At 32.7% G+C, this 23,378-nt stretch overlaps 1 protein-coding gene across 1 annotated transcript in view; it reads left to right on the top strand.

Annotated features, from left to right (window-relative positions):
* LOC108775792 (glutamate receptor ionotropic, kainate 2) overlaps window positions 1-18,561 on the top strand; it is a 125,859-nt gene extending 107,298 nt beyond the window's left edge. The window contains exons 11-18 of the mRNA XM_018542238.1: window positions 7,101-7,205; window positions 11,801-12,058; window positions 12,928-13,125; window positions 14,195-14,420; window positions 14,793-14,957; window positions 15,357-15,457; window positions 16,461-16,742; window positions 17,776-18,561. Coding sequence (XP_018397740.1) covers window positions 7,101-7,205; window positions 11,801-12,058; window positions 12,928-13,125; window positions 14,195-14,420; window positions 14,793-14,957; window positions 15,357-15,457; window positions 16,461-16,742; window positions 17,776-17,865 — 1,425 coding nt within the window. The 3' untranslated portion in view covers window positions 17,866-18,561. The remainder of the gene's footprint in view (window positions 1-7,100; window positions 7,206-11,800; window positions 12,059-12,927; window positions 13,126-14,194; window positions 14,421-14,792; window positions 14,958-15,356; window positions 15,458-16,460; window positions 16,743-17,775) is intronic.
* The last annotated feature ends 4,817 nt before the right edge of the window (window positions 18,562-23,378 follow it).

The raw sequence follows: 23,378 nt of genomic DNA, 5'->3' as shown, positions 1-23,378 counted from the left end.
GTATATTGTGCGGTCTACTATGCTATGGAGGTTGTTGATTCTCAGCGTCGTGAGACAGTTTGATAGTCAGTGATAGACGTAACAAAGGGTAGTTAAGCGAATTTCAACAGAGATAGGGACCAAGTATCGGCGTTTGAGAGGAAATGTGATTCTTGGGCGATATGGGTAACGTCGCTCGTACAAGCATTAACCTGCCAATCCCAAGAAATCTTGTAGAAACATACACATTCAAAAGAAGGATATTAAGTTTTGGCTATTTTTTTAGCTAAAATAAAAAAGTTTCCGAGAGATATACAAATTATACATCATATTAAAAAATCTTACTTAACAGTTTTTTTTTTTATTAATAAATGTGATAATATTAGATTTATTGTATTTGATATATCATAGCTTTTTTCATCTTCCCCCCCCCGATATTTCTCCAAGATAAACGATACATCTTTCCATTTAAGTAACCTCTTGATATGATATCGTTAAATTTTTTAGAAAAGAACTTTTTTAATTTAATAGAAATTTCTTGATAAATTAAATAATGTCGTTAGAAAAATATATGTACTCTTAGAAACTTAATCAAATGTCGTTCTTGTCATTTTTGTTTAAAACACATCCTTTTCGAGAATTGTGACTATATCATATAATTATAAAAAAATATGTAACTATAATTTACAGTAATTGCAACAATTTTTGAAGTAATAATATAATAGTTATTTTCGATTACCAACTATATACATTTGTTAATAAACTTTATACAATACAGTTGTTATTATCAATATGACATCAGTAATAATCATATAATTATAATAACATGTAATTATAGTTACAATTATTAAAAAGTTTTCTCAATGAGGAACTTCGTGGCTAGAAATAGTTCAAACTTAACACATTCCTCTACAGTTCTCCTTTTATCGTATGAATTATCACACCGATTACGGTTTAGGTCAAAGGTTCTCCCATTTGCATCACCTCGCGTGTATGAGCGCGCATTAATCATGCAAATTGATGGCCGTACACGCGGGATTACCTACGAACGACACAGTGTGATATGCCGCGATGATACAGGAAGCCATGCCATTTTGCTATAGCGATAGGCCCGAGCGAATCGCCGTCGTGCACTTCGCGTTAAACGCATAGGCTTAGACGCTCCGGGTGTCGCTCGCTTTTGCAATTCAAATCACGAACAGATGCGAGATGAGAGCTCGTATATACGGGCGACACCGCGTTTCTATATCAGGAAAGCGTGAAACTAGCCTGCGTATTGCCGCGTCGTCGCCCGCCGTCTACATTTCAGAGCAGATATACTGGGTATTATACCTCGCACCGGGCGATTGATTAAGTGCCGCATACGCGCACAATTCCGTTCTACCGAATTTCAATATCCTGCTGACATTTGTAGCAGATGCAACGGCAACTATGCGCGACACCGTGATAACAATGTCAATTGCACACACAATTCCTCGTGTCGACAGGTACCAAAGCGAAGATAGCGCAGTGTAAAAGAGAGCTCGGAGTTACAGGTAATCCATGTGTCGGAGTTAGATACACGTGTAGTAGTTCACCATCATGTACGTACATATGTGACAGTATTTGTACAATGCAGTGATCACAATAGCCTAATGTACCTATTACTCGCACTAGTAAAGAATTTAAGTGTAGAATTTGACCGTCTTTTATTGTACACTTGTAGTTGTCCTAAGATTTCTGTTAACGAAAGAGTATTCTCTCTCTAAACGAGAGACAATTGATAACATTATAATAGTTTACAAGATTGTACAAGGATGTTCGGAGATTGTTTCTTATATCTAAGACTATTTCTAATTAACTTTTAATGCTGAATTTAAATCAGCAATCGAGACGTTTCCATCAAGTATTGTTTCTGAGACAAGAGGAAAAACTTTTTCTATAGTATATTGCAAAGTTTTATTGAAATTAGAAAACGTGAATTAGAAGTATTCGGCATTTAATGTTTTTTTATATTATGAGTTTGGATTGGTGTTACATGTTAGAGTCCAGCAAAAGTCGCATAATATGTTTTAATCTCAACATTTCTGATAATATATCTCAATTATCATTAAATTAAATCATTAAATCTTGATGAAAATGTTTGCCTTGTTTCTCTCACTTGTCTTACAATTTATTTAAAAAAATGCTATATTTTAAAAATTGACATCCCATGTATATTTTGAAAGTCTTCGACTTGATAGAATTTTTCTGACAAATTGAACGCTGTATAGTATAGTAAAAAAATGAATTTCTTTTCTTATACTGAAAATTTGTAAACTAATGTATAATTTCCTGCTAAACTCGGTGCAATATATGTAAATTAATCTTTGTATTTTATAAATATTTTACAATTTCTTTCGAGAGACAAACTAAAGGAAAAAGAAAAATCCGCTTGTCCTTTCTCACGAAAGGGGCATACATTTTTTTGTCGCGGTACATTTCTTAAAGGAGCACTCGTTTTTGGAAGAACTTTAAAGTAGGATGTAATGAGCCGAGTATTCTAGCAGTGATATCTACATTCCAGAGAACTACTTTTGCCATAAATCCCAAAGTTCGGGATTGGATTCAGTGTCCGGTTGCTGCGGAACACAAGGGCACACTTTTATCGCGATGAATAATGCATAAACCCTGCGTATACGTTTAACGGGAACTAAGCGCCTGTATAGAAATAATTAATTCCACGCTATTAATGTAACGTGACGAGGAAAGTTCGCGGCTTTATCAAACGGATAACAAGATACGCGGCGCTTGAATCGAAATGTTCGTAATGACTGTTTAATTATAATAAACGAAATAATATTCGCGTAAGCTAAATTAAGAGAGATGTGCGAAACTCAAAGACTAAGGTATTGATTACGCAAACGGAATAATCACGTTCTCATTTCAGGAACATTACAGTTATGAATGGTTTAATATCTCTTGAGATTCTGAATGCATTAAACATAGTGATCAACGATACAACGCATATGGGCCGGAATTCATGGAATTATGGGGAATCGCGACAGTCCGTGAAATTTCTCATTTTCGTCGGGATTCGCAGACCGGTGAACGTTACAGAGCGACCGACGTTATGTTATCCGGACGGCAGTATTAATTTTGTCAGATGATCATTAATAATACTCGCTTAGCCGCAGTCGTCGCGAGCCCGAGAGCGCAATGGCGAAACCAGGGACAGAAAAATGATGATAAAAAGGCGCACGTAATATGCCTAGAAGCGGTATCGTATTTTAGTGATTTATACAGTTAAGCAGATTACCCTTATCTTATTCGAGACATCTGATGCAGAATTTTAAATCGATGATTAGAACATGTTTAATTAGCGATGTTTTAATTAATGTACAATATAATATGAACAAGAATTATTTTACATTATTAAATTTATAATATATATATATATTAAATTATATCTAATTTCATTTATTTAAATAATTCAATTAGGAAAAGTGTATTATAAATATTTGATTTTTTAATTTCTATTTGCTAAGTTCATACGTGAATATGGATGTTATTTACTTTGAAACTAACCACAGAAATGGATTTTGGTTTACATGGAAGTTAAAAATGACGCGAAACTTAAAAATAAAACATTATTTAACTCAATGGATTGGGTTACCCCATTGTTCCTTTAATATTTAACTATGTTTAACGCAATATTTTCTATTCCTAGATTCTCTCGCGTTTCAGGAGTATCTACCTATTTTAAAAATATTGTTTTATTACCTTAAATTTAATATAAAAATATTGAAATTATTTTAAAAATATAATATATTATAATATAAGAAAGAGAGAGATATTTCTTTTATAATAGAAATATTATTTTACAATAACATTTTTATATGTTATGTTAATTTATAATTTAACGCAACAAGTTTTGGAGTATTCGTTGATACGCAAAATATGTAAAATGTTACACTAGATATTAATTTCCCTCGCGTGAATTTTCTTGAAAAGAATGATATATTGATGTTTCATTTTTATCTGAACACAGTTGATAAATGGGATATCGTTTGTCGGCTACACGGGAAAAGGTAACACGACTCAAAAATGAATGAATGAAATGAAAAACGAAGCTCACTAGCAATATATCACCGCCGTCATCGAAATTATTAATCGACAAAAGTGATTTTCAACAAAAGTATTAAATTAAATAAACGATATATATTTTATATATATATGTACACAACTTCGAATACATGTAATATCCGATACTCTCGTGTCTCCGTAATCCTATGTAAATTGATATCGCCCTTTTTCCAGTACATTATCTCTGCTTGCAGCTTTAACCGGCTTCTCACATTCATGTTTCTCCTCGACACGTTTGATGAGTTGTACATACACTGCATCGCTCGTACATTCATAAACGATTGACGGCACGATGCATCGCGGGTTCGCAATGGCGCCGTGCTGTCATCGCGCGAGAACACGCAACAACAAATTATTGCGACCGTCATCCATGGATCGCACGGGGTGTAGCGTAAATCACGCGCGAATTAGTGACGCCGCCAATCCGAAATATCTTTCACGGGATGAACCGGTATCTCGTTTTATGCGACGTCGATGTCGACCATTTCGGCTGTCCATTGTACGTGAGATGTATCACCATTTCCATTCACGGTTTGACTATCGACGGCTGTAATACACAGTAATACGTGTACAAAATATTGAGTTTTTGTGTGAAAGGGTAAAAGTGAAATTGCAATTATTATACCTATATCACATTACGAATTGGAATCAATAATGATAGCTTTTCATTTATAATTCAATCAAATAATAGGAAATATGAAAATATTTACTATTACTAGGATTAAAACAGAATTATATAATAATACATCAATTGAGTAACTGAAGCGACATTTATATACGATCAAAGTTGAATATATACATTGGAATAATAAATTCATATGCATTTTTAAATATATTTATTTCGGACAATGACTGCACGCTGATTTTTCTATTTAGGAGGATTATTATTTCAATTTAATTAGATTACAAGTCTATAAGCAATCATGGACTCGCGATCATAATCTGTGATAATTTATCTATTTAAAAATACCGAAATATTTTATACAAAATATAGATGTTTTATTCTAAATCTATCTAACTTTAACCGTAATTGGCATTTCTCTCACTTGTATAGCTTTTTGCACTCACAATGTCAGTATACTTTAAAGATCTTGTACATAAATCACCATAAAGATATATGTTTAATAAAAATATAGAAATAAATTAAACTACGAAATCTTTAACATTTTATTATGCTATTTGATAAAATATATATTAGACATTTTATCAATTGAGATATCTCTTTTACATTCAGATTAGAGTAGTATATGATTTTAATGTGTACTGAATGCACAATTCTGCCAATGATAAAAAATGCTATTACTTTATTTATTATAATTATTATATTTAGCATGTAAATATAGAATACGAAATAAAATTCTAAAAATTATTGATATATGAAAGAGAGAGAGAGAGAGAGAGAGAGAGAGAGAGAGAGAGAGAGAGAGAGAGAAAATGGATAAACAGATATAAAGATCACTATAATTAAGCGTTTTAAGATACCTCTTGAGCATTAAGACGTGATGTAGTTACAACATAACAATTACATTCAGAAATAATAAAATAAAATAATAATAAAGATAAAGATAAAAAAAATGAAAGAAAATAAAGAGAGAAAAAGGAAAGAAAGACAAATTAACATTTAGAGAATATCACACTACTTAAGAGAAATCTGCTAAAATACTTTTTAATCAGAATAATATTTTAATCAGAAAGACAAAAAGAGAGATGCCTAATCTCTTTATTTAGTACGCATCATTTGATTGAAATCTAATTTTGTAACTTTCCGGAATAAATATATGAGACGTAAAATAGATATTACGTATCATCTTGCCATGTAAATCATTGCGAATATGAAAAATTGACAAGTGAATAAATCATGTTTCGTCCACGTCGCGCGATAGAATTCTCGTGTAACGTACAAGTTTGCGTACAGAGCGCTTATAGAAAATTTGTAACATCGTACATATAGAGACAGAGCGCGATGCATGTGTAGGAAGAAAAGACAGGGGATTTCCCTATCGGGTGCATTTCCATCCAGATATCCACGCTTTCTGTGTGCAGCGCAAGCTGGAAATAAATCTCGACAGACTGCCGCCTCGTGGTGCGCCACCGCGCACACGCCAACGAGTGCTCTCGCAGACGCTGAAAAAGCAGTTAGATATCGCGGCAAAAGTACGCACATTGAGCTCTTTCTTCGAGGTGGATTCTCATTGAATCGGAGACAGCGTTTGCCTCGTTGAGCTACTGCCTAGTCAGCTATTTTATTGCCGCGCGTGTCTAAATAATCTCAAGCACCTGTCGAACGCAACCAACTGGATGATTCAAGAGCAGCTTTCGGAAGTAACCAAGCTATCGAATCTGCATCTTGATTTGATGACAGAAATAAATTAGAATTAACACAGACAGCAGACATATCCAAAGACATCAGACATCGTAAATACGTCAAATGGGCTTTCTACAATAAGCCGTTAGTAATCACTCATATCAGAGTTATTAATGGTAAGTTAGAAGAGGGTGCTTTCCATTTAGTGACAAGTCGATACGAGTGTTATTCTATCTTTCTTGATATTCGCTGGAATAACAAACAGAACGATGTCTAATGGAAAGCACCCATATAAATCATACAAAAATTTTAGGAAACTTACATCTAGGATAAATCATATTAGATCGTTACGTCACAATATATCAAAATTTCAAAAAGGTGATAGGACAAACAATGCATTTAAGTTTCAAATCGTAAGAAATGGAATTTGGCCATCTCCACTGATTGCCAACATATTGTTATGACACATTAGTGATTCGTTTATAATTTGCTTCTGACTTCTGACTAACGATTTATTTAAAAATCAAAAGATATCTTTAAGACATCTTATAATATAATGTTTGAAAGGCATTTAATAAAAAACGACGTCTTAAGCACGTCTTATTAGACGGTGCTGTCTGCAAACATTTGTCTTCTCTCTAAATTTCTTGGATTTGCGTTTTTGCCTCTTGATAGATATATCCTTTTAATGATCTTTTCTCTCATTTCGCAGAAGGCTGATCTCGCTGTCGGTTCCATGACAATCAACTATGCACGCGAGAGCGTGATCGACTTCACGAAGCCGTTCATGAATTTGGGTATTTCGATCCTCTTCAAGGTAAGCAAGAGTCAACGGTTTCGGCGGACGATAATTTCGATGTGCAAAACCGCGAAAATTTATCACGTTACAAAGTAGCAATTGTATTCAGCTCGACCGGGGCATTTAAAGCTATCTTGTATAAGCCTTCCTCTTAATCTCCCGGTTCACGCGCGAAATAGCGTTATTCTGATAGCCCATATTTTTATTTCGTCCACGTCCCGCCGTATTGTTGCCGTGGCGGATCTGGCATCCAGAGCTTTGTTGGTCTTTCTCCTCCCTCGTCTCGTGTATTTTTCTGCACAGCGCATCTGTTATTCTTATTTGCCGTTTTTTGCCGTCGTATACTCCATCTGTTGTTGTTAGACTATTTTTATTTGGCAGCCAGCACGAACGTGCCCACACCCAAGAATCAAAGTAACGTCGATGAAAATTTTGCATCGTTGAATCATATCTTAATCGATATTCTCATGCTTCATGTTTTTCTGTTTACTTTTTTTAATTGCACGTAAAAAGTTGATAAAAAATACGAGGGAGGTAATTTTAACCGAGATGTTTTATCCAAGTTAATACCATCCGTACGACGGCAGTTCGGTCTGGTTTTGGCGCTGGCTGACCATAACTAGTTCTTATCTACTTGCCCGTAAACTGACTATTGCTAACGATTACGTGTGTATAATGCCCTCACATTTTGCTAAACTAGCTAATTAATAGTTATAGATGTAAATATCATTTGCATATAAGAGATTATTATCAACTATATGTATTATATGTGTAGTAGTAATTGCTTATAGTGGTTAAATTCAACCAGATCGAACATGGCGTTCTAAATGGCTTCTAAATTGAAATTAGATACGTATCATTCACCTACGTTTATGTACAATACATATAAATAATTCTTTGAGTAATTACAGAGTAATGAAAGAATTTATAGCCACAATGTTTTGTGTTTATTAAATTATTAGTAGAATGTATATTTTACAAAAAAAAAAACAAAATCTGAAAAAAATATTATGTTTTATTAAATATTAAAAAGACTTTTACAAAGATTTTTATCGAATGTTTATACATAATATGTATAAATAATTCTTTGCATAATTACGAAGTAACAAAAAAACTTGTAAAAAGATTCGAAAATGTGATACATACAAATGCTATAATACAAAAAAATTGTTTCGAGTCTAAATTTAATCTTCATTAACTGACTCGGTTACGAGATCGTGCTATGACTGTAATATCGCGCCGCTTGATGATGCACTTGTATGTACCGACATGCACGTGTATGTTCTCGCTTATAATACAGTGCAGCATGTGTTGCGAAGTCGCGGAAGGGGGAAGCAAACTAATTAGAACTGCTCGCAAGTGATGGCACGTAAATAGTTTAATAATCGGAATATCATCGATCAACGTATATCGAATTAGCGAGCCGATTAATTCTAAACTTGTTCAACGAGCTATTTTTTTTTTTTATTATTTTAGCCTCTTTTTCCATCTTCTCTCTATTATCTCTGTCTTCTTCTTTTCTCTCTCTTTCATATTTCTCTTCTACATATTTATTGCTACTGTCTCTTTGATTCCACCTTATCATTCGTGAAGCTTTAATTATTCTGACAATGTTTCATGCCGAGAGTTTCTCCCGACTCCTAGATTTCATTCGATCGATTCGAGTGGCAGTACCGGAATCTCCTCAAGTTTCGACTCGCGCTAAATAATTCGAGATGCCTGTAGTTAACTTCTCTCTCGGCCAGCTGCACTTTATACCGTAACGAGCAGTGGTGGGATTCGGTTACTCCGAAGTTAATAATGGTATTGCGTAAAGAGCGACGTAATGATATCAGTGGAGAAGTTAATTTCTCGAGTTTTTGTAATATAATTTTCACGATGGCGGTACGATTGACGACGAGATCGCTGTGTCGCTCCCTTCGTTCATCTCTAATTTCTCGATTTTCCACGGAAAATCCAATCGGACGTTTGGTTCGACGAAATTTACGGAACGGCCATTTCCGATCTTTGGTACTGTTCATTTTTACCTCTTTTTATTCCTGTTTTATTCGCCCTCGATCTATTACAGTTCTATTCTGTGATATATCTATATATTTCAAATTATAGTCTTGTTATCTAATCAGACTGCTGTATCAATAATATAAAATAAAAGAGTCAGCACTTTAAAATATTATTAGAGCAATCGATGAATAATGGAAGTAACAAGTTATATTAAAAAGAATCTTTTCTCTCTCTCTCTTTCTCTCTCTCTCTCTCTCTCTTTCTCTCTCTCTGTGAAAAATCAATAAAATTAATCATCCTTTCTTTCCAATAATTAAAAACTCGATAGACTTTATTAACGTTACTTTCAATTTCTTTTTGATAGAAACTTTTAAAAGTGTATGCGTCATTTTTTTTATCAATTTACTACTATAATAGATATTATTTAAGATAATAAACTGTGTATAATGAATAAACTTTTGCTCTAAAATATTTCTCAATCATTAATTATTTTATCTGAGTATAGTAACCTTTCTTTATATACTAATATTACAAAAAATATTTCTTAGAAGATAAAATGAAGTTTTTAAATTTTTTAGGTTCCTAAAAAGAAATCTTTCTAGATTTCTATTTAAGTATTTATGTATTGTTTCATATATTATTAAATTTTATGTATATACATATTATACATATATTGTCGTCTGAGTAATTACAATAATAATAAATACAGTTGTCAATTGTATTATGTCATTTGGAATCTTCCCACGCCAACGTTCAAACTTTGAATGAAATTGTTCGTCTTAGTTCCCAATGGCACAAGCCAACTGCTTAATGAAGATAATTAAGCAAATCACCGTTATGCAGCCAAGCGGCAGTGATGTGGTAATCTTTCATCGCGATTCACTGTAGGATAATTATAAACTGCGTATGACACTCTTGACAGAATCCTTAAAAGCTCTCTACTTAAATACTTTTGTTAAGTAATCGATATGAATATCAATTAAAATTGATCGTAATATACGATAAAATGATAAATTAATAGCTTGAAACAGTTTCATTTCCACCAAAATGGTGAGGCATGAAAAACTCGATAAGTGGATCTTTTGTCTTATAAATTAATTAATATGACGAAGCTTTTCTCGCCACATTGACGATAATAGCTTATCTTTTAATGCGAATTGAAGATTCATTTCTGCCCAAATGGGATTTTCTACTGGCAAATACAAAAGGCGCAGTACCCTTTTCGCTGATTGCACCAATCGACGTCGACCGCGAGTGCGCATTCTATTTAATTAATGTAAGGGGATCGTTTAATTGTAATTAATGTTGCAGATGGTAGCTATTCCTATTTCCAAAGCTACATTCTTTTTCATCCCACCATTTATTCGTATAGATTCAACACACTCGATATTTACGATCTATTACGACTCGAATTATGGTACAAAATATTCTAAATTAATTCATTAATTATCCTTGATTAAATATACTACATAAGCGGACTTTTATAATAGTCTTTTATTATTTCTTGTTTTCGTAACTAGTAACACTGACTGTACTTTTTGCTAGATCGTTTTTTTATTTCCATGGAATCAACATCTGCTACCAAGAGCAAGCGTTAAATTTTACATTAACCAATTTCATTCGCACAGAGCTGGAGGAAACAAAGGATTTAACCATGCATTTAACCACCGATATATGTTGTGAAAAATCGGCGAGATCGATTTCAAAATGTATTGATAGTTTACTATAGTATTTATAGTCGATAGACTATAAATTTATCTATATTTATTTATATTTATTTATATTTATCTATATATTATAATTTCTCCAATATATTACAAATATATTATATTTTCGCATATTTCCTTTTCTTTAATTTGCCACATTTTCGATGTATTAAATTTGATAAAAATTCGACTTAATTACACATGTGTGTGAAATACCAACGTGTAGTGCATTATAGTGAACAATTTTTTACGTCATTATTGATAGTTATAATTAATAGTTTGTAAAGTGCACGTTGTATAAAATACCTAGAACAATTAAATATATAAAAATATAATATAATTATAAAAGCTTAAGCGAAAATAGAATAATCTTAATGTAGGCAAAATAAATTTTGAATATTACATTAAGTAAAATAATCGATTTCACGATATTACGTTTAATACTAATTAAGATTGCTAATTAAGAATTGTTAAATTATTCGTGCAAATTAAATTTCTTCATCATTACACATATCGCTCCGATTATGAAGCATTAATTAAGCTTACATATTTCATACATATTCTCTTCCTCTTTTTCTTATGGGTATAATAATAAGTGAAGTGCAGCTGATCATTAAAATAAAATACTGAATATATAACAAAACAGAGCAGTCACTTTGCGAACAAACTGAGCAAATCGGCGATAAATTCTATTATAATATAATTACTCTTATTCATTAATATTATTGTTTTATTTTAACGATTAACTCAAATAAGAATGTCATTAAATAAAACGAAGTAAAAACCGAATAATGTTCTGCGTTTGATCGTACGAAAGAATAAATTGTTGTAATATATTTTACATAGAATTTTGAGTATCACGTATGGAAAACAGCAAGGTGTCAAAAGCTCAAAAATTCCTTGCAGGTACCGACCAGTCACCAAGCGCGGCTTTTTTCCTTCATGAATCCGTTAGCGATCGAGATCTGGCTATACGTTCTGGCAGCGTACGTTTTAGTGTCGGTGACGATGTTCGTTGTGGCGCGATTTAGCCCCTACGAATGGAATAATCCCCATCCGTGTCACCCTGGGACGGAAATCGTTGAGAATCAGTTCTCCTTATCGAATAGCTTCTGGTTCACCATTGGAACTCTCATGCAACAGGGCAGCGATCTAAATCCCAAGGTTTGCGTTTGCATCGTCGACAAGTTTTCGCTTTAATATCGTAAATATTATGCATAAACACATACATTATGCGAAACAGATTTTATACATGTATGTAAATTATGAATGAGGTTGTTACATTATGTAATATGTTATGTTAATCTTATCATAATTAGCTTCATAAACAGATTCACTGATTTTGTTATACCGCTTTTATCTGTGTGTAATAGAATAAATATACTAACTCGTGACTTAATTCTCATAATATAAATCCGTGTTTTACACGCCAGACTTTTTTATGATATCACAAATGTTGTATGTATTTCCATTAATAATTATATCAATTATCTGAATTTCTAATTCCGTGTATTGCCGTTATTTAAAGTAATTTTCTATTTCAAATATCCGATATTTAAATACTTTTGGGACAATGCTTCGTAATTTTCTCAACAAGCAACGCGAGCGTTTCTATTCAAGATCAGCTTTCATGTGCAGATTTAGACTTTTGAATTAATTTTCAATTACTGAAAATCTATTGAACAAAATGGAACACGTTAGTTCCTGGAATGCCTAAAAGCTATAATAAAGAACGTAAAAGTAGTAAAAAAAAAAAGAATATTGATATATTTTTAATATAATGAGAAATTAACGTTTTTTTTATAATTTGAAGGTGTTATTATGAGATTGCAGTTCTGCTATTAAAATATAAAATATCGTAATATATTAATATATTGGCAATTAAAATCATTTATCAATCAATTTTACCATACATGTATAATCGTTTGGCAGTAAAATTAATACGAAGCTAATAGCGATAAATTATAAAATTTAATTGTTGAATCGAAAATTTAATTGATGAATCTCAATAATATGTATGATACCTTTATCAGGCTACGAGCACACGTATCGTGGGTGGTATATGGTGGTTCTTCACTCTGATCATCATCTCGTCATACACCGCGAATCTAGCTGCTTTCCTTACAGTGGAAAGAATGATTACGCCTATAGAGAACGCCGAAGATCTTGCCAGTCAGACAGACATTGCATACGGAACTCTCGACAGTGGAAGCACGATGACTTTCTTCAGGGTAATCAATATTTTATTATATAGTTGAAATATATGATAGAATATGTAGTATTGTATTATAATACCTTATAATGTTCCCCTCCTGCAGAATTAAATTTTTATTATAATATCAAATTACAATAAAAAATTTGAGTGATCTTCAATTATTTGTTGTAATAGGTTTCCACTGTGCTCTTACTTAATTTAATATAATAATTAATTTAATCAAAACAATAAAGTTAAATAATTTGTGACTAAAAAGAAATATATTTTTGAATAAAAAATTTTGTTTATTATTTACTACTTGCGTACGTTAATATAAACGTTACTTTAAAAGTAACCATAGAAATAGATTAATTTACATTTTGATACTGATACAAATTTCTAGTTAAAAATGAACGAATCAGTAAATTCTGATCATATCAATCAGAATTCTAGTTATCTCAACTAAAATTATAACATGTACAACCAAAAAATTTTAATTTGCCTATTTTTAACTAGAATTCTAATTAATGCAATTAGACTGCTTTTCCAGTGCATGGAAATTAAAAATAATAAAATGTTATTTAATTCAAGAGATTAATTACCACTGTTTTTTAATTATCATCGTTTGGATAGTATTACAATCTTAAATTGAAATTTAACTCAAGCTGTGATATTTTCTTTGCATACCATCATATAATGAAAATATTAAAAAGGTAGGCTGTTTAACAGCGTAAAAGCTATAGCTTGTTTAACTCGTATGTAAATACAGCTCTATGTATTTAATACTTTCACGATTACATGAATTCATGTTCAATTTATAGCTTGTTAATAATCAGATAATGATTGCGTGCGTTACAGCCGCGAAATCGATACAAAAGTAATTATTTTGCAATTATTATGATAATCGTTTCCGCTCACGCGGGAATAGAGTTTTAATCACATCGTGTCTTTGGCACTGACTTACAGGAACTTTTCCGTTGGTAGTTAATTATAAAACAATATTTGAAATTAATATGCAAACTTTATGCAACGGCGAGTATCACGATATTGAATTATGGCGATAATAAAATCTGATTTTTTCTGCGCTTCTCGAATTTCGATTCAAGGACTCAATGGTCGAAACGTACAAAAAGATGTGGAGGTTTATGGAGAACAAGAAGCCGTCGGTATTCGTTCCAACATACGAAGAGGGTATTCAGCGGGTTCTTCAAGGCGATTATGCCTTTCTCATGGAGTCGACCATGCTGGATTATATTGTCCAGAGAGACTGCAACCTCACGCAAATTGGTGGTCTATTGGATACCAAAGGATATGGAATTGCTACACCCATGGGTAAGCTGTTACACTGACCAATATCTATTTTTATTTAAAAATATCGTATATTTTTCGCAATCCAATTTGTAATTTGTAATAATTGAAAAAGAGATTTCGATATTTTTTAATAAACAAACAGTGCACAATTAATAAGCATTTTTTAATTCAGTATTTGTAAATAAATGTTTCTTTTAATTATCAAGCTTTTTTCTCTGATATATGTCCAACATAATAAAAATAAAACTGCTTTATTTGTACTGAATAATATTTCACGCGAATAAACAATACAGTTTTAATCATTTATATATATAAATATATATAAAATTATTATTATTATATATTAAAATAAATTTTGTAAATTACTTATTTGATTTACAAAAAATTTTGCAGGTTCGCCCTGGCGAGATAAGATATCTTTAGCAATTCTAGAATTGCAAGAGAAGGGCGAAATTCAGATCCTGTATGACAAATGGTGGAAGAGTCCCGGGGATACTTGTATGAGGACTGAAAAGGGAAAGGAGAATAAAGCCAACTCTCTAGGCGTCGACAACATAGGTGAGCGTCTTTCTCGGAGAATAGCGCGTAAACTCTGAATTATACGCATCATGAGTTTCCTCGGCAAAGTCGTAACACGGAATTTCCCTCTTATAGTCGCAATAATTTCCTATTATCTTTGTGCTTATCATTTTCAAGAAAAATTATTAAATTTTTTAAATGTTTACAACACTCTTTGATCGACAGATAATCTTAAAATAAATGTCCTCGACATTAAATTTAAATATCTCTATTTTTCAGTAAAATTCTACAATGAATTTTTCGAATTATGTGGTTGTACAATTTATATACTTTGTTAATTTGCTTGTTTAATTCAACCAGTAGAATATCTATTTCTTTTTCTAATATTATTCATTGATGTTTTATCCGCTCGAGAGTACGTTTTGTTTTTGTGTCTAGGAGGAGTTTTCGTGTTCTTATTGTGTGGCTTGGCATTCGCCATGCTTATAGCGATTTTCGAATTCTGCTACAATTCCAGAAGGAATGCACCGGCGGAACGGGTGAGTGCATCGACCTTAGAAACCAATGCTGAAATTCATTTCAATAAATCAGCACGTTCACGTTGCACTGCTCTATTTGTCGACATTGCAGTTTGAATTACCGACAAACGCAATCGCGTGTGTTTATTTCTCAAGCTACTTTTTGTTGCTTTATCTTTATTAATTATTAAAACTGTTAATTTTGTGAGATGTGCACGTAACCGTATGCGTAAATATTGCATGATGTTCTCTAAACTTTGTTTCATCGCTACATCATGGATTTCGTCGTATCAGCATGAGCTCATCGTCCATTGAAGCATGCTGCTCGACTGCAAGTATCCTAAATACAGTTGCGAAAAAGGTCCGTTCTGCTATCGAGAGAACTTTTTACGAATCCATCTGCTTTAACACAAACTCGTGTTCTCTATAAAGTTACATTCAAACTTATATACTTTTGTTTCTTACAGTCAAATCAAATTATAGTACGTAGTTTGCAGTCAGACACGTTTTGTATTAGTGCTTCTATGATTTAAATTTGCTCGACTTATGATTATATTAAAGATGATTGTAAATAAAAAAAAATATTGCCAACTATCCCAACGAAACATCTCTACAATTAATGCACAGACTACTCATAACTGATTTTTTTTCCTGATAAGAAAACTTACTTTTAGGATGCCCCTCATATAATATATATATATATATATAATTTTTTTAATGTATTAGATTAAAAAAGATCTTTTTTATAAATATTAAAATTTCACATTTTAAAGTGTCTAAAGTCTACTTCACTTTGAGTTTAATTAATGTAGTATTATTATTTATCTTCGCCTATCTTATATCTATTCAACGGTTCATAGTTTGAAAATTTTCAAGGAAACAATACTTTTCGCTAATTTTGGAATGTTTCCTGCATCATGATATATTTTAATATGCGCCTCTTTTCTGAATATTTTATTTTTAATAATTAAGTCATTATAAGTTATTCATGCGAATAATTCGTTGTTGTGTGCTGCTGACATAGCAAAGGCCTCCAATTCCTCCGACGTCTACCTCCGGCTCTCTTCAGGGAATTTCTCAGGTTGTGCAACAACAGCAGCAGCAACAACAGTGCCAGCAGCAACATCAGCAGCCATCAAATCAGCAAGAGTCGCTCTGCTCGGAGATGGCACGAGAGCTCTGCCGCGCCTTACGCTGTCGCGCATCGTCTCGACGACGGCGTACTTGCGACAAATGTTCTACGCACGTGATCGGCTATCCGCCGGACAATCCCACTGCCACCCCCGTAAACGGGATGAGGTCCCAGGTAATGACTGCCCCGTCGCTCATTAATTATCATTAATCAACATGTCGTCGCGACGCTTATTTTTTACGACATATTAACATGAGTTAAACAAGGCTATTCATTTCTCTAATCGTCAAATATATATATATATATATGTATACAAATATATTTTATAAATATACCTTGAAAACCTTTTTCCTTTTAATTTTGTTAAAAAATATATGCGATACATCTTTAATTGCAGTGTCCAGATTTATAATGAAATAATTTACGATCATTTTATTTATTGGATCGAATTTTAAGATTAAGATCAGACTTAAAATAATCTTAGATATAAAATCGGATTTTAAATGAACCTCTATGATTCTTTGATCACCTCTTCATCAAATTGGTGTTCCCTAACTTTTCCCCGAAATCAATTTTATATATCGCAATTTCATTTAAGAGAGAACTCTCTTCCTTTACGCTATATCGTTATTCAATTATATTTTATATTCATTAAGCTTTTTGTGCTTCCACATTCATTAAACTCATAATTGCATTCAAATGTTCTTTAATTAACGTGTATCTGGCAAGCGGATTTATTTCTCGTCAGGATGGACACGAGATTTATTATCTCTCCATTTTTTCTTACGAATAATTCAGTGGTGCAAGATATAGATTTTACTGAAGAGATTAAAGGATCGACAGAATCCAATTGAATCTTAACTATAGCGCTTTAAGCAATTAATTGCATTATCTACTGAAATTAAATCGAGAAATCGTAAAAATTCCATAAATTGCTGACAGATGATTAACGGAGATTAAATACGCGCCTAAAAAGCTGAGTTACATTTAATAATACAATAAAATAATGTAATTTTGAATAGTAAGAATGATCATTTGAGATTCCATAATTGATAAAATTAGAAAAAAAATACGACTGTAATATCATATAATCTAAAATATTTCAATCTCCGTAAATTCTATTCAGGCGTGTTATCTGTGCAATTGCTGTGATGTTACACTCGTGTAACTATTATACAACCATTGTGTAACTATAACTGTGTTACAGAGAAGCAACCTGACCGTACCCGTAGTTGAACTGCCTCCACACATCCATATGCATCATCACGCACCACCGCACGATTATGACGGCAATTAAACCGATGTCATTAGCAAGACCAGTACCAGACCATTATAATCGTAACCAGGAACAAGTACAAAGCGTCTCGCGAAGAGCAATTGCGATCGATTTGTTGATAGGTTTTCGTCGACAATGTCGAAATTTATCCAATAGACACGTTTGCACAATAAATGTTCATCGTCGACGTTCGCGATTACGAAAAAAGAGCTTAAACGTATTTGTAAAGCAACGCGTGCGCCGCTTTTCCGCACATTTGATAAATCCGTCGAGAGATCGGCGATATATACTGAATTTAATTGATAAAATCGTATAACCTGGTTCTAAAGTGGTTTTTCTCGTCGCGAATTTTGTACGATTAATCAATTCACGGGACATAGTATAATCGTCCCGAAGCAAAGCGTTCACCGCTTTATATTCGCCACTTTAGAAAGTATTCAAATACGTTCAGGTAACGTGATTTAATACTGTCAGAACACCGAAGAAAAATCTTAAATTAAAAAGTTACGACCAGCTCGCATGCATATTAATTCTCGGCCTTGCGAAAGAAAATTCTCTTCGTTATGAAGTGATCAAGATCGACGTTATCAAGATCGACGAGTTAAGCACTCAAAAAAGTAAATGCTATTTTACAGCGACATTTTAATGTAATAACTTTATGTAAATGGACCGTGAAATTTTTATCCTCAAAATTATGTTTTCGTTGAAAAATTATTGTACGCCTATAGTATCCTATACGAGTATTTTAAGTGCAATTTACGATGTACAAAATGAAGAGGAATATTTTTTCTCATACTACTTTTCTTTTATATTATTCCTGACGAAGGTAAAATTTATTTGGTGAAATAGCTTCTCTTGAGATCTTTTATCTTTGGCTTATAGTGTTTCTTTTTATATCGAGTCTTTTCAATCATCGCGAAGCAATCACCGCGAAATAGGAATCCGTGGTACTCTCACGTCCGAATTCTAATTTAACCGGCGTCACAGTTCGATCAAAAGAGTAGTACATTGAACGACAGGTGATGAACAACCCGTCCTACACTCATAGAGTTAAACCATCCGACGTATATCTACAATGGCGATCACCAATATCTCTGACGATATCACTTGGAGTACATTCATGCTACTCTCACATGAAATCTAACGTTCAATCCATGCACAGAACATTGTTTTGACACGCTCTGTAAATGCGTTCTCTTTTTACGAGAGACTGCCTACGATGTAATTGTACACGCAAAGTATTCTGTAAATATCGCCGCGCGAAGAAAGCAGCAGAGATTCATAATGGGACTATTTTATGCAAAATGTGGCTGAGAGTGAGTAATCATTAGCGCTAATCGAGTTGTTAGACGTTTGGTGTCATGTGTAACGTATGCTGTAATATACTGATAGCCGGCGAATAAATGTACGAGGGCGATTATATTGTCTTCTTCTTGACCTTTTTCAGACTGTGTTATATAATCGTTATCGATAATTTTAAAAAATAATTGTAGTTAGATAAAAAATATGTTACGAGACGGATTTTATTTTAATCTTGGAGATTGAAATTCTATTTAAATTTAAGGATAATGGAACTAAAATTAAAATCGGTCAGCTAATTCGATGTTGCAGGAATGTTATCATTTTGAAGAATAGCGCATTTAAGCGGTGAGATGCTTTTGGATAGGACGAGGTGAAGAATATCTGTTGATTTTTTTTTATATAACATCATTTATTAAGAGATAAAATAAATGACAAATAACATATCTCACTTATATGAAACTATAATATTTCTTAGTGTTCATTATTCGTTATGATATAAAAGAAATCACATCATATACGACCCCCTTCCCCGGCCGCACGTATGGCGGCAATTGCTCGAGTTTTACATATACGCGAATACATAACGAAATCGACAACTTACTTATCGCCGTAGGATATGCAAAACAGCGAAAATTCCTAAATTAGTCTCGTAAAGAGATTGCTAGCTCGCGCCGGCCCATGATAAGATTAGGCTACGACCGCGAAGCTTAATCCAATCAACATGACCGAGATGTTACGGCGAGCTTCGCGAGCAAGGAATTCCTTCCCAACTCTCTCTCGGAATATTTTTCTCGTTGGTAAAACCGATGAATTACTATTACATATAGGGTGCTTTCTTTAACCGCGGCTCGAAATCTGAAATTTAGAACGTGAAAAATGAGAAAAAGTGTTCTTTTTATTTTTTCAGCGCTCTAGATCTAGTCACTGAGATATTAATGTGCAATCGAAAAACATTCTTTAATGACAATAATCAGTTTGATCGTCCAAAAAGGGGAAGGGGGCCTAGTCAAATCACTTGTAATTATCACACAATCATTCCCGATAAGGTGGCATGTACTATTTTAATATGTTTTTTGTGACTTTCGGAGGTGGACTGTTCTTTCGGCTGTGTACAACTTGTGCACTTCTCTCTCTCTCTCTCTCTCTCTCTCTCTCTCTCTCTCTCTCTCTCTCTCTCTCTCCCCTCTCTTTCTTTAAGAGCTTGAACTCATTCGAGACAATTGGACGATGAGTTTAGAGCCAATTCACACACATATCCTTAAACACGCACACACACACGCTTCTTTTAAATTTGTTTTAACTCTTTACCGTTCGCACATTAACTTGCTGTTTTTCGTCGATATTTTTCTTTCTCTCTGTACTCGTCCACCTCCAAGGTTCTCACTATACACTTTACCGAAGCGTCAACTGCCATACGTGTCCAAGAGAGAAACAGCAATGAATAAAAGTCGAACGAAAAGTAAAGCACGATCAAACACAGAGCACAACAAAGCTTAAATGGTGCGAACATCTCAAGAATATCTATAAATAACGAATTTTGTGGATATTTAAAATATTTAAATAATAATAATAATGATGATAATAATGGCATCCTTGGTAAATCTTGTGGATGTTTACAACGATATTTCGGTGTATGAGATCTCAGTGCCTCATTTTTTAGCTCGATGTTTGATCGCACTTTGCTTTTGCCTACTTAATCGTCACTACATAAAAATCTCGATTTCTTTCATACCTTTCTCACTCTACCTGTTTCCTCCCATTTCTCTTCTTCTCTACTGTGCCCCTTAGAATTATCGCGAAATTATAATCCGCTTTGATGTGTGACTCGCCGCAGCGATATTCGCATGCAGCTTCAATGACAATCTCTCGCGTTTCTCAATTTTTAAGAGAAAAAAATAAAGAAGAAAGATATGGAACAGAACGTCGTCTGTAATCGTTACAACGTCCTTTTTGTTACATCCTTTTTTTTCTCTAGAAGCCTTGCGTATATTCCTTCTGTTTCTTTTTGCCTCTTCTTTCATACACACCCATATTCTCTCTCTCTCTATTTCTCTTTGTCTCTCTTCCGATTATTTATATTATGAGATCAATTCATGTATACGACTATCGCGAACATGTCGCAATATATTGATCAATGTTTTGTTATTTTCTTTTACTTTCTTTTATAATCGTAAAATGAACAGTACAAAAAAACAATGACAAAAATTTATGAGAACAAAAAGATAGTTAAAGATAGAACAAGAGATGAGATAAGAGTTTAAGACTGGCACGTTATTAAAAAATAAAATAGATAATAGATAACGTTAAATAAATAATGAAAAATAAGATATATAAAAAAAGCTGCAAAACAGAAATTTAAAATAAGAAAAGAGGAAAAAGGAAAAGTTAGAAAGAATAAAAAGGAAGATAGAATTATGATTTCTTAATATGTAGGTCCTTTCGGATTGTTAAATAAGTAAATTCTGAAGTAAAATCTAGTTTCTTCGTACGTAACTGAATGTATTAAAAAAAAACATTGTTATTAGTTTTATATAAAATTCGAAAAGTTATAATATAGCTTTCAATGTGCCGATACGATCTTCGGCGATGGTGTTTTTGAAAGCATTGCGACTATCCTAAAACGCATAAACAAGTAGATATTACGACGATTTAACGAACATTCATTCATTGGTGGTTCCATGACGCGTCAGAAATGGTATACGCATCGAGAAATCTATATCAATGTTCGCTTAATACAAAATAAAAAAAATTACGTAAAATTATACGAATGCCAGAAATCATGATACTTACAAACTAAATGCGTGAAGAATTTAGTTTTCCAACATTTGGATATGTCGAATTTATAAGGCGATTAAATATTATAAAAAAATCTGTGAATAAAATATTTCGAACATTTGCAATTAGAATAGAATACGATTTTTCTAATCTTGTGTGTTAATACATTAGATAATTTAGATAATATATGTTACTATTTAGAATTCAGATAATCATAACTTCTTGCATATCTCTTTGGTTTCAACTGTGTTGGACTCTCGCGTAATGAATTTAATTTTATAAGAAATGATATAATTTAATAATTTTGATCTTTGACCATTTGATGACAGCATATGCATCCTTGTAAACATATTAAAGAAGCTATCTAGAGTTCACTAAATTTACCAATTGCGAACAAGTTCGTATAAATCCTTGCGAACAAAAGAGATAAATAGATAATGAAAGAGAGAAGCAGTTAAAGAGAAAGACTTTTGGAGTAGAGCCTAAAATGAAATAACTTAAAGAAACAGAGAGAGTGAGAGAGAGAGATAGTGAAACTGAAAATACTGTCATTAGCATGACGAACGGTGATTCGTGCACCGAGTCGCAAAATCACATCCTTTCTTTGTTATTAATCGCAAAGAACGGCAGCAAGATACGTTACAAAGCAAAAAGAGAAAAAGTTTGATCGTCGAAAAGTTATTGGTTCTGTCGATTCGACCATTCCATTCCGGCGAGATAAACTGTAAGCGACGCAAAAACGTTTTTTTGTCCATTTTAAACTCTTGGTGTGATATGTGGAGACGTCGCTTAAAAAAAAAGGGAAACGCATCGCTCTGTTGGTCGATAGATCTCACTGTTACTATCCATTTAGTTTCGCATCATTCGGACAAACCATGTGTGCCTCTGCGTGCGTACATACGTTTACACTTATACGCGCGGAATCGTACTTTGGAATTTGACTTTGCTTCACTGGAATAAATCCGTCACCGGAGTGAGAAATGTAATTCGGCGTTTCTTAGACTAGATTAGTCGACCAAAAAATGAAACTGGTGTAATCTCAATAAATCCAGATGCAAAGATAAGAATTATCTCTATGTTTACTTGCAGTGATTAAATATAGAAGTTTGTATTACAAAAATTTTTACAAAATTTTAAACAACGCGTTTATAGAATCACAATAGAAATCGAATATTTAGTAAAAAGAAAATTGATTCAATATTATTACATATTAATAAAAATTTTATGTATAGTACATATGATATACATCTATCTATGTATACGTATAATTACGTATACATAGAATATAGAATACATCTAAATATATATTAAATATATTCTATATTTACATATGTAATATACATATTATTATATACACACAGTATATTTATATATAAACTGAAGTTATATTATCATATATAATAAAACTTTTTTTGCATCCTCAGAACTCAAATAATCATAATTTACTGAAATTGCAT

This window comes from Cyphomyrmex costatus, unplaced genomic scaffold (genome assembly GCF_001594065.2).
Source record: "Cyphomyrmex costatus isolate MS0001 unplaced genomic scaffold, Ccosl1.0 scaffold32, whole genome shotgun sequence".
NCBI classification, from domain to species: Eukaryota; Metazoa; Arthropoda; class Insecta; order Hymenoptera; family Formicidae; genus Cyphomyrmex; species Cyphomyrmex costatus.
The sequence above is the reverse complement of the archived record's forward strand: the minus strand, read 5'-3'. Positions and strand labels throughout refer to the sequence as shown.